At 51.5% G+C, this 12,615-nt stretch overlaps 2 protein-coding genes across 5 annotated transcripts in view; both read right to left on the bottom strand.

The window, feature by feature from the left end:
* Positions 1-227, bottom strand: part of ST3GAL4 (ST3 beta-galactoside alpha-2,3-sialyltransferase 4) — a 35,442-nt gene extending 35,215 nt beyond the window's left edge. For 2 of the 4 annotated variants that reach the window (XM_037841926.1, XM_037841927.1), the window contains exon 1: positions 87-227. The gene's annotated coding sequence lies outside the window, so the exon portion shown is untranslated. The remainder of the gene's footprint in view (positions 1-86) is intronic. The other 2 variants (XM_037841930.1, XM_037841932.1) reach the window with 1 other exon arrangement.
* A 9,285-nt stretch (positions 228-9,512) lies between these two features.
* The window catches only part of DCPS (decapping enzyme, scavenger), a 54,982-nt gene continuing 51,879 nt past the window's right edge, over positions 9,513-12,615 (bottom strand). Inside the window, exons 5-6 of the mRNA XM_037841917.1 lie at positions 11,837-11,947; positions 9,513-9,831 (exon numbers count right to left, since the gene is read on the bottom strand). Of these exons, the coding sequence (XP_037697845.1) occupies positions 9,565-9,831; positions 11,837-11,947 (378 nt within the window). The 3' untranslated portion in view covers positions 9,513-9,564. The remainder of the gene's footprint in view (positions 9,832-11,836; positions 11,948-12,615) is intronic.

Here is a 12,615-nt window from a genome sequence, read left to right as displayed (position 1 = left end):
CCGCGGCGCCAGCTGGGGCCAGGGGCCCGGGCACCGCGGCGCTCCCTGCCCACGGCCCCCCGGGAGCCCCGCCGCCGCGTACTCACCCTGGCGGGCTGGAGCGGGGCGGGGCGGCCCCGCGCGCGGCTCGGATCCGCTAGGCGCGGGCTGGCAGCGCTGCGCTGGCCCGACAGCTCGCTCCGCCCGTCCCTGTCCCGGCGCGGGGCCGGCGGGGCGCTGGCGAAGCCGCCCGCAGGGGGGCGGGGGCCGCCGGCGGGGCGGGGCCGGGCCGGGGCGGGGCGGGGCCGGGGCGGCTACGCGTGCGCACTCGGACGGGGGCCGATTCGGCAGAGGGCAGGAGGAGGAGGAAGGGCGGGAGGAGGAGGAAGGGCGGGGGAGAGGGAGGAACAGGCGGGGAAGGGGCGGGGCGAGGCCGCGCAGGCGGGACGGGGCGGGGCGGGGCGTGGAAGCCTCCGAGGCCTTGGGCGGGGGCTGGCGCGGGGGCCGGGACCTGGAGGCCGGATGGGGCGATGGTGGACGCTGCCTGTGAGCGGCCGCCGGGGTGGATATGCCCAGCGCAGCCTCCGCACCCCTCCCGGGAACAATGATCCCCAAGCCAGGGTTCTTCGCTTTCCCACGCTGTGCACCGTGCCGTTCCCTCACGAGGAAACCGAGGCACGGAAGAGGGATCCCGGGCCCCTGCGCCCCCGTCCGCCACCCATGCACAACGGCGAGGTGCCCAGGACCCAGATTTGGGCCCTTCCTCTGCCCGAACCGATTGGCAGCTCCCAAGCTGCACCCTCTGCCAGGGTCACTTGCAGACCATATCTGCGTCTTTAGACAGCTTCTCAGTTTCCGTTCCCTACTGGGGGCGCCAGACATCCTGTCTCGAAGGGAAAAACCCAGCAGGCCCCTGACCCTGGTTCTTTGGGCCAGAGCATCCCCGGCCAGACCTAGGAACCCCCCAGGCCCAAGGAAAACAATCCAGAAGTCACCGTGGGACTTGCTCCCCCCCTCCCCCGCACAGGCTATGTCCACAATCCCAAAGACCCTTGGTTTCATAGGTCAGCACAGTGTTTACTGAGAGCCCAGTGTGATCAGCCCGGGCAGGGGTCAACAGTGCCTCCGAGGAAAGTGTAATGCAATCCCTGTCTCCAGGAAGCTTACCATCCAGCTGCAGAGAGAAGTTTCATGATGGATGCCATTCAAGACTAAGGCAGGACAGGAAATGAAAGGTGTGGGTAACTGACAGTTAGTGCAAAGGGGGTTCAGAGAACTGCCAGCTCAAAAGACCCTTTCAGCTAAAGTTGAAAGGCTTATCTGTTCATAACAGATAATTCAGGAAGCTCTTCTCTGCTTGGTGAAGACAGCCAGCCCCCAAGTTCTTCCACAGGCGACCCTGTTCAGTGCAGAATTGTACCTTGCAAGGGCAGAGGTTTGTTTTCATTTCACCAACATCTAACAATCATGTTTAAATGGTGTCTTTGGCTTTGTCATTCAAGCATTCATTCTACAAATATTTATTGCTTACCAGCTCCAGGCCTGGAACTAAACTGGGTAGGAAGTACAAGAAGATAATGACCAAATCCCTGCCCGGAATCGGTCAAGAGGAAGAGAGAATATTCTCCATGCTTTACGGAGAAAACTGTGACCCAAAGAGAGTAAGCAACTGCCCTAAGCGACTAAGCAGCATGGGAATCAGCCCAGCCTCTAACCTTTGCTAACTCAATCTCAATACAGTTTGCAATTCTTGCTAGATTGCTGAACTATATAATCTCTGCTCTGCAAAAAAAAAAAAACAAAAAACAGAATTTAAGGGCCAACTTTTGCACCTGGAGATCTGAGTTCCAACTTGTTCTGTGGGTTTTCTTACTAGGGAAAAAAAAAGGGAAATAATTGTGCTTACTCAAAGGGCTACTGTTGGTATGAAAACAGGCAGTGGTTATGAACTCTGAAAGTGCTATATCTGTGTGTGCTATGATTATGCAGGTGGAGACTCTCCTGTAACCCACAAGCTGTATTCAAGTCCCTCTCCTCCCCTCTCGCTTCCCCAGCCTAGCCCAGGCCTGGTTGCTAGGTGCTCAAAGGCTAACTGTAACTGACCTCTCCTCTTAGGCCACAGGGTGCTTATTCGGGCTCTTTTCCCTGCAGTTTCTTAAAGGCCAGGTGCCTAGTTAGATGCCTAGAAGTCGTATCATTGGTGGGGCGGAAGGATACAATTCTGTTGGTTTTTTTTTTGATACCAGGTACTGGGTTCTACAGCTGTCTAGAGGCCCTTCCGGCTCCACTGTGCTCCTTTGGCCCCCACAAGGCACAGCGAGTTCCTCAGCAAGAGAGGGTGTGGTGGGGCAGGGCATGGGGCTTTGGCATGTGCGGACCGTTCTTCTCGGAGGCTAGGTGTGCCTAGGGTGGGCCAAGACAACCCAAGGAACAAGATGCCATTCCCATTTCCCCTACCTCCCTTTACCTCTCTCTGGATCCTGTTTCCCCTTTGATAGAAGTGACAGGATACTTCTCTGCTGGGGCAGCCTCAGGAGAAAAGGGGTGTGGGAAGGGCAGATGGACACAGAGCTGGGGAGTCCTGGCCCCACGTTTTGTCTCCTCCACTGGCACGAGCCGCACGACAAATATGCCCTGTGCCACGTTAGCATCCTGCCCACCAGGAGGAGGGAGCAGCAAGATGCCGTTTGAGGAAGAAATAAATCCAATCCAGCAGCTCAAATGCTTTTAAAAATAGCAACTCTGGGATGGTATTTCAGCTCCTATTTTTATCAGATTTCTATGGCTGGACCATGGAGCTGAGCTGTTCCCAGGGTTCTCAGTAGCAGGGGACATCACTGTTGTAGGTAGGCCAAGGCTGAATGCATTCCAGGAACCTTGAAGCTGGATGAGATCCCGAGAAGTCATTGCATGCAGCTCTGCCTGTTAGTTTAGGGTCACGAGCAATTAACCACAGACCGTTTATGGCTTGACTTTTTCCTTGAAATTTCTTGGTTGCTATGCCTCTGCTGCATAGTCTAAGATTTCACAGCCCTTCTAATCAGGAAGTCCTTTTTGATATCTAGCCCAAATATCCCTGCTGACATCCTTTTATGGCCTCTCGGCAGTGGAAAAATAGCTGCTGACATTGACTGGGCGATTACTATGTCCCCTGTGTTTTAGAGATATTCTCTTTATTTAATCCTCACACACACACACACACAAATCTCCTCTGCAATAGGCACAATTTGCACTCCCATTTTACATGCAGTTATGTGAACTCGCCCAAGATCATACTTTCCTATGGAGCAGATTCCCAGCCAGAACCACCAGACCACACTTGCCTCCCAAGCAGACGGGGCAGGAACCTTATGAAATTCCCCCTCAGCTTTGGCCTTCATTTCCTCATCATGGTCCTGGAGGAAAAACTGGCTAGTGAGCAAATGGTATGTGTGCCCCCAATAAGCTGTACCACATCGTCTCCTGCCACTCCCTCCTTGGCTTTAAGTTCCAGCCATGCTGAGTTCCAGCCCTTCTGGTTTCCCTGACTTTGGGGCCTTTCTTGGGCTTGCCATTTAGCTAACTTTGAAGTGTTGGCCTGGAAGTCTAGCTCCTCTTGGGCTTAACCTCCCACAGTCCCCTTTTATGGGAGAGTAAGAAAGCAAGACCCTGCTTCTCATCACTCTTGTAATTACTTTGTAATTAATGCCTGCATTCCTCACTAAAGTGTAAGCTCTCTGTGAGCTATTTGTCTAGGGTCTTGCTTAAAAAAAAACAAAGATTAAAAAAGCAGGGAAAATGCTCAAAACGTTTATTAAATTTGAATTGAAATTGAAACACTTGAAACTGATTCAGTCCCTCCTTATTCTCTGACAGTGGTTACAACTTGGTAACTTCAGAATCCAATACAATTTCAATAATAATAGTAATAATAATGGAAGGACCAACTTAGGGTTGCCAACCATCATTTTGCTCAGTGAGGATACTTTACAAACAACTACCACAAATTATTGCCATCTTCTTATACAAGAAGGGACATTTTAACACTCTATATACACATTCAGAATAAAAAGAGTGTTCTGAGGAGGAGGAGTTCACAAATCTACCTCAACCTATTCAGAAATAAAATAGATAAAATGTCTTGGATTTGACAACAGAAACATTTTCAAATCTTGCTTTGTATGCAATTGTTTCTCAAACTGTTCCTCAATTTGAGGATCTGTATTCAATAGGGACACCCAAAATGGGGCTCGCTTGGCCAACTCATTCTCATATGCTGTTTTTCTGTTTCACGAAGGAATGATGACAATACAGAATGCTCAGCAATTTTGCTTGACTGGGAAACTTTGGGGCAAACTCAGAGAAGTCAAGGAACAATAGTAGTCGTGCCTCCAACAGCTTCTTTCCCTCTCCAGTCAAGCCAGGAGGAAACTAGGCCAAGCGCTGGGGTTGACGGCCAGTTATGGAGCATCTGGGATTTATCTGGGGAGGGTGGCATCAACCATGGTGTGAACAGAGCAGAGGCAGAGGCATCACGATCTGCTGGACATCAGTAACTTCGTCCAGCACAAAGGAGAAAGGTATCCTGCTGCCAGAGAGGGAGATGGCATTTGGTGTCACTTGGGAAGCTTTCTCAGGGGAGCCAGGATGTTGGGTTCTGCTGAGTGTTAAGAGGAGGAAAGGAGAGGGCAGAGAGGTGTGGCTATTATTCTGCATCCCCTGGACTTAGAACCAGGAGGCCTGGATTCAGATTCTAGCACCTCAACTTGCAGGTGAAAGCCCTGGGGGTGGGGGGGAACCCACTTGGAGCCCTCTGGATCCCAGAAACAGAGAACTCCTAGAAACAGCCGGGAGTGGAATGATTGGTGAGATAGCTTGGGCCTCTGCGACCTGCTCCAGGCCATCAGGGAGTTCAGAGGAGGCATAACAAAGCCACTGGTCCTTGACTCAGCTGGTTTTCTGCAGCTCTTTAAGAGTCCCAGGATTCAGGTGAGATGGAGTTCCAGTGAGGGAACCATTTCAAGTGGCAACCAAGGCAAGCAGGCCTCAGATGGAGTCAACGGGATGCATTTCATGACACATCACACATCTGACCGGCAGTTTCCTGGACTAGAAGCAAATATTCTTGTGGGCAGTGACAGTGGCCACTGCTGGGGTCATTGGGGGCAGGAGGCAGAATCCTGAGGCATTTTCCCAGAGCAGTTTCCAGCTGGCAGGGTTGCTGCCTGGCCTGCTGTCTAGTGTCACTGGGTCCTCATTTCTCCCATTCCAGTTGCTGAGGGAGAGAACTGACCCTGTTCCCTCTGAAAGCTCAGCTGGTCCTGACGCGTAAGCTCTGTCCCTCAGGGCTACCATGGAGCAAAGCTGGGCTCTCCCCCTACAACAGCCCCTACTGACCATTTCATCAAACACTCTTTGCCTGTCCCACTGAACTGTGCTTCTTGAGGGTACAGGTCGGCAGGGTGGACTTCATGTTTCCATCATGTTCTTGGCCCATGGAAAAGGGTCAGTAGAGACTGGATGGATGGATGGTGAATAAACCTGGGGTAAGGAGGAGAGAAGGGACAGTATTTGCCCCATGGGGACAGATCAGACTAGGGAGACACAGCAAAGAGAGGGCAGAGACCTCCCCCTATGTGGGACTTGACTCCTAGGAGTGTAAATCTCCCTGGCAACACGGGATATGACTCCGGGGATGAATCTGGACCCAGCATCATGGGATTGAGAACATCTTCTTGAACAAAAGGGGGTGCGAAATGAAACGAAATAAAGTTTGTCGCTGAGAGATTGCAAATGGAGTTGAGAGGTCACTCTGGTAGACATTCTTATGCACTATATAGATAGCACTTTTTAGGTTTTAATGTATTGGAACAGCTAGAAGTAAATACCTGAAACTATCAAACTCCAACCCAGTAGCCTTGGCTCTTGAAGACGATTGTATAACTATGTAGCTTACAAGGGGTGACAGTGTAATTGTGAAAACTCTGTGGATCACACTCCCTTTATCCAGTGTATGTGTGATGGTTAGGTTCATGTGTCAACCTGGCCAGGTGATAGAACCCAGCTGTCTGGTCAAGCAAACACTGGCCTAACAATTGCTATGAGGAAGTTTGAGGCTGGTTAATAAGCCAACAGGCTGGTTTATTAAATCATCAGTCAATTGACTGCAGCTGTGACTGATGACTCACCAAAGGGCGTGTCTTCCACAATGAGAGAATGCAGTTGGCTGGATTTAATCCAATTAATCAGTTGAAGACTTATAAGCAAGACAGTTAGAGGACCTTCACTTCTTCTTCGGCTGCCCAGTGAAGCATTTCCTGAGGAGTTCGTCAAAGTTGCCTGAGGAGTTCATCAAACATGTTCTTCGAAGATCCCAGTTCATTTCCTGAGGAGTTCATCGAAGTTGCTGGTTCGTTTCCTGAGGAGTTCATCGGATATCTTCCTTGGAGTTGACAATTTGCTGACTGCTCTACAGAATTTGGACTCATGCATACCCACAGTTGTGTGAGTCACTTTTACAAATCTGATAGTCAGAGACACCTCTCATTGATTCTGTTTCCCTAGAGAACGCTAACTAATACAGTATGGATGTATGAGTAGAAAAATGGGGACAAAAAATAAATGAAAAATAGGGTGGGGGGGATGACTCGGGTGCTCTTTTTTACTTTTATTTTTTATTCTTATTTTTACTTTTTCGGTTTAAGGAAAATGTTCAAAAAATAGATTGGGGTGATGAATGCACAACTATATGATGGTGTCATGAACAGCTGACTGTACACTTTGGATGACTGTATGGTATGTGAATATATCTTAATAAAACTGAATTGGAAAAAAAAAACAAAAAACAAAAAGAGAGAAGGCAGGGAGTCAAGTCTGGAGGGGCAGGGAATTCTCTCTGGAACTCTGGAAGGCTTGCAGCCTCCCCTGTGGGCAGACACTTCTGTCTTCCTTTTGATTCACCACTGGCTGCCTGCTTTTTCAAACATACACCCTCTGTGTGAAGCGGGATGAGAGTCCCACTGATAGACCTTGATCTGACAAGGAGATGATGTGCCCCAGTCCTGGGGCACTTTGCAGGTAGGGACCTTGCTGGGATAGGGTCCCCTCTGCTCATCTTCCCTGGCTTCATGTACCTTCATGACAGTTCAGAAGACGTCTACTCTTCAGACCTTGTTAGAGATTGAATCAGGTCCCCCACAAAAGACATGTTCAACTCTTAATGACAGGCCCTATGGGTCATGAACCCCATTTGTAAATAGGACCTTTGCTGATGTTACAAGTAAAGGTGCGGCCCAAATGAAGGAGGGAGGGCCTTCATCCAATATGGCAGAAGTCCTCATAAGCAAAGGAAATTTGTCATGGAAGCAGAAACCAGAGGAGACAGAGACGGCTCACCATTTGATGGAGGTAGAGACTGAGCCACTCTGGAGAAAACATGGCCTGCCGATACCTTGATGTTGGACTTCCAGCCTCCAAAACTGTGAGACAATAAATTCCTGTTGTTTAAGCCAGTGCATTGTGTGGTGTTTGTCACAGCAGCCCTGGCAAACTAGACAAACCTCACCACTCATATTTTTTTTAACACTGGGAACGACAAGCCTCTGCCTGAGACTGGGAAAATGTTTTCCCTTCATAGGCATCCAGCGTCTGCTGCCAGCATCTCCAGGAGAAACACAACAACCTGGCAGGAGCCTAAGCTGCCCCATCCTGATCCTGCAGCTTCCTTGGCTCACCCAGCTGCCCTTCAGTCTCCTCCTGCTCAAAGTCTATTCCAGTTAGCTGGTCTAGGCAGGCAGCCCCAGCTGGGAACTGGGGGTGCATCACTAGGCTGAGTACTGCTGAGATGCCAAAAACACACTTTATGTGTCTTTGCAGGGTAATCTTTTATAGCAGACTCTCAAACGTAACTTTTCAGACAAGCTTCACGTGTATGTCTCTTTTTATTCTTACTTTGAACAGTGAGCTGCTGTGCCTTCCCCACTAGACTGACAGCACCTTGAGGGCAAGGGTTTTGTTTTAGCCACCTCTGTACTGCAACACCTGACAGGCCGTCTTGCTCCAGAGTTAATCAGCAAATCAAAGTCTAGGGTAAAGCAACATTATAATACTTTTTACATTGACATAGAAAGACCACTTCATGGGAACCTCAACCTATAAGATATATGAGCTCCTCTTTACAGATGAAGTAATAGGCTTGTGTCTTATCTGAGGTAATGGACTGAAGGTCAGCTCCAGAAAGCAGAGGCTTTTGGCCACTTAGTCACCATTTTCTCAGTTCTAGGGAGTGTCTGACCCTCAGAAAGCACTCAAAAAACATTTGATGGGTGTGTGAATGAATGAGTGAAGGGACTAGAATCTGAATCCAGGGCTCCAGGTTCTAAGTCCAGTGGATGCAGAATAATAGCCACTCCTCTCTGCCTTTTCCTTTCTGCCTTCGGTCACTTAGCAGAACCTAACAACCTGGCTCCCCTGAGAAAGCTTCCCAAGCAAGATGCAAGTTCTCTTAGCCCCACCTGACACCACTCTCTCTCCGGCAGTGTGATACCCTGTCCTCTGTGCTGGCCCAAGTTACTGACGTGTTCGATTGGGTGCCCCTAATGCGATGCCTCTGTCTCTGCTCTGTTAGGGCCATGGCCAATGCCACCCTTCCCAGAAGAACCCAAAAAGGCCATCTTACAGGCCCATCAGCTTCTAACAATGACATCCCTTTCCAACCTGAGCATTCTATGAATGGCGACGTGTGATGCTGAACAGGGCGGACCTTGAACCTGAGCCCCTTCGGAGCTTTTTTGTTCAACTGCAACCACAGCATTTCCCCTTTGCTGATGCATTGTTTTGTTCTTGATTTCCATGTGAGAGCTTGTTTTGTCTTCCTGCCTAGATAATAAACTCAAGGACAGGGACTTGCTGGCCAAATAACTGGGCAGAGGCGGGTCTTTTGGGCTTGCACTATCTGATTCCTATTAAAATCCTCCCATTTCCAGGCATCAATCCCCTCTCCTTGTTAACAAGAAATTTACCAAGAATGTTGATTCAGAAACAGGGAGATGTGACTTTGACGCTGGGAAAGGAAAAGAGGAACCACTGTCCAAAAACTCTGTAGATGATTTCCAGAGAAAGATCTTATATTGGGTGGTTTGGGGGAACTTCTGGACATGTAGAGCTAGGAAATTACTGGGAAGGTACGGAAAATGGGAAGAAAAAGAGCATCACGGGAACAGAATCAGAAGTACAGACAGGGAGAGGAACCATCAGATTAAGGACACAGAAACCAACCAAGGATGGTGAGCACAGGGATTTTGAGAAAGCCCCTGGAACCCTTCCAGAGCAGCTCCCATATGTCAGCAGACTGCCTTCCCTTCCCAAGAAGGCCTTTCCACAGGGTCTGCCCACCCCACCACACCCCCACCACTCACCTCCCCAGACCACAGTCAGTCTACACTGAACTGACCCAATTCTTTATTCACAAACGAGGAATAAGCCAGCACAAAACAAGTTTAAAAAAATTCCACTTGGTGATACAAATGCTGCCCCGCCCCCTCCCCACTCTCCCCACAAATCCCCACATATCTGTGCTCTTCTTCTCCTGACAGCGCCTGAGTCAACTCAGCTTTTCTGGGCCTCCTGCAGCAGCTGGAGCAGTGGGTCGTCAGCCCTGAGGGCAAAGGTGAGCGTGCGCCGCTGGTAGTGTGTTGGGTCACACTCTAGGTTCTCGATCACCTCCGCCAACAGGTGAGCCCGCTCCACGCCCGAGCCAGGGGCCTCGAAGCCCAGGGCGGTGAAGTGCACGTGCAGGTGGTAGTAGGAGGGCAGGTAGTGCAGGTACACTCGGAGGCGGTCGGGGGCCACCTGGTAGCGCTGGAGGATGGCGTCCTGAGGAGGAAGGGGAGAGTGGGCAGTTGCCCCACACTGGGCCCTCCTCCCTTAACCCCAACCTGCCCTGCACCCACTGCTTGCTTCAGATCCCCTTGCCTTCTGTTTGAAGAAGCCAACAAATGCAAAGCTGAGACTTCCTCCCGGGGGAAGGGGGCAGTAGTCTCATCAGGGTGCCCCAAGTCACCTTGCATGAAACATCTGCTCCCTCAAACAGCTGCTGCTGGGACTCTAGGGTGTCCCGGCATGGAAGGATGGCCCCGACGTCTGAGACTGCGTGGACTGTCCTTCCCCGTGATCTGCAAGCACTTAGTAAGCCTCAATCCCTTTCTTAGTACAGCCCAGGGTGGGCCTGGAAACACTGGAGATGGAATGGGGCTGAGCTAAGAACTTGGAGAAAGTGGAAGAACCGGGGGGGAGGGAGGGCAGGGAGTGGGAAGAGCTGCTCCAGACAGACCCAGGAAGGCACAATCCACAAAGGCTCAGCAATACTCCCTGCAGAAGAAGGAAGCCTCTCCTTTTGTGCTGGCTCCCTTTGCCCACCTTCAGCTTGCTCAGGGGTAGGTCTTTTTCTAGCAAATCCCCTTCAGGAGCCCCCCAGGCTTAGAATAAAGAGGAAACTCTGATGTCCACTGTGGGCAAATCCCTGAGGAGGTCAGAGGTGAAGAGAAAAAAGACGAGAGTGTCAATAAGCATGGACTACACCCCAGAATCCATGTCTCCACTTGGAATTCACCCCAGGGATAAATGCAGTGGGGTGAAACCAGGGCCAAGGCAACCAAAGGGCTTCTGGAGATAGATAAGCAGGGACGCCCTGCCAGGGTGAGGCTGCTCCAGCTGCCAGGACAGGTGAAAGTGTTGCCTCAGTGCCTCCCTGAGGGGAAGACACCCTCCCTGCCATCCATTGTATCCAGCAACTGCTGCTACACGATAGAAACAAGTCACATCCAAAAAGATAAAAGGCAGCCAGCTGGAAGTGATGGTGATGTGGGCAGGTAGGGGGTGGGGGTGGGAGAAAGTGAGTTAGGGCAAACTGACAGGGTAGAAATTGAGGGCTGGAGGTTTAACAGGAAGCAGAACCCAGCCCAAGCCTTTCCTCCAGGTTTGCACTAAAGCCTCAGAGCAGCAACTGTCAAAAGGAGAGCGCTCCTCTCCTTTGGCTGGGCCTTCCTGGGCCAGGTGGCCCTGGCAAGAAAGGTAGCATCTTCTGATGTTCCAGAGGGGAATAAAGGGTGAGCACTGACTCTACAGAGTGGTGGATTCAGAAGGGGTCCCATCCAGACACTGAGGTCAAGAGGGGAAAAATGACCTGCCCAAGGCCACTCAGCTGGTTGGGTCCGAGTGTTACAACCAGGACCACAACCCAGGATCCTAGATGCTTTTCTCCCATTGCCCCCCACCTAGCCCCCGGGGCTCCTCTGAGCTCCTCTATCGCTTCATTCCATTCAACAGGTGTCCTAGACAGAGGATTTCAGAATAGCAGGCACTACACAGTTCAGTCTCTGCCCTCAACCCAGACAGGAGGTCAGATCCCTGCAGGCACGTGCACACACGCACACTGAATTGTACACCAAGGAGCACATCAGCCATGTTGGCTGTCACGAGTGAGACGGGCAATCCCGGGGTGGGACTCTAGGGAAGGGTGATGACACCACAAGCCGCAAGGAGGGGTTAGGACTTGAGGGCAGAGGAGAGAAGGGTGTCTGGAACGGGGATCTGTATGGGGAAGGCAGGGAGGCAAAGGCAAGAGCTGTGCTGCCTAAGCTAGGGAGGGCGAGATGGGGCAAAGGAAGTGGGTAATGGTCGTGCTGGAGGGTCAGGCAGGAGCGAGCAACTGGGGGCCTTGTAGGTCAATCTAGAGTTGCAAAGTAGTCCCCCTGAACTGGACTCCAGAGAGAAGTCCCCTTCCAAGGTGGATTCTGGGAAGGGTGAGGAAAGCGGCCCAGGGAAGGCACTGGAACCTTAATGCAATTTCTTTGCTACGGACTCCACCAAAGTCACTCACCTGCCCCTCCCGAAGGATGTTCCTGAGCAGCGGCAGGTGCTCCGGAGTCAGGTCACGAAGGGACTTGAGGCCCCGGCGATGGCAGATGGCAATCAGGTACAGGTCATCGAGCTGGGCACAGGGAGGCAGGGGTAACAGAGGGAGTCCCAGGCTTACCTGGGACCCCCACACATGCCAGCAGGTGCTGAGCCCCAGGCCTGCAGGGCCAGCCACAGCTGAACCCAGAGACCACACCCCCCATCCAACCCCCACTAGCAGAGCCAATCCACAGGCAATGCGGGCACCCAGGGTGGGTGGGCTCATATAAGGAACAGAACATCTGCTAAAGAACATCAGAGGGTGGGTATTTATAGAGGACCCACTTTCCAGAGATGGGGCAGAGGAGGCTCAGGATGGAGCCAAGGACAACCCTTTCCCCTGAGGAATTTACAGTCTAATTGCATGCACATACATAAGCAACGCCACCATAAGACATGGAGTGCTCAAAGTGCAGCTGAAGTCCAGGAGGAGGAAGGAAAGGTGACAGCTAGTAAGGGCATTCAAGGAAGGCATCTTGGATGAGAAGGCAGGGCACGAGGGAACAGGGCAGGCAAAGGCTCAGAGGTGACAAAGCACAGGGTATATAGGGGGAGAGTACACGATTGGATCTGTCTGGAATCGAAGGCACACAGGGTGGGGAGAGAGGGACTAAAAGGAACAGAAAGGGAGCCTGTGGCCGGGCTGGCAATGGGCACCTCCAGAACAGTCTGCCATTTCTGGCTTCTCCCACCTCAGTGGGC

The sequence above is a fragment of the Choloepus didactylus genome, chromosome 6, assembly GCF_015220235.1.
Source record: "Choloepus didactylus isolate mChoDid1 chromosome 6, mChoDid1.pri, whole genome shotgun sequence".
NCBI classification, from domain to species: Eukaryota; Metazoa; Chordata; class Mammalia; order Pilosa; family Megalonychidae; genus Choloepus; species Choloepus didactylus.
Note: the sequence above shows the minus strand (reverse complement) of the source record. Positions and strands in the feature narration are given on the sequence as shown.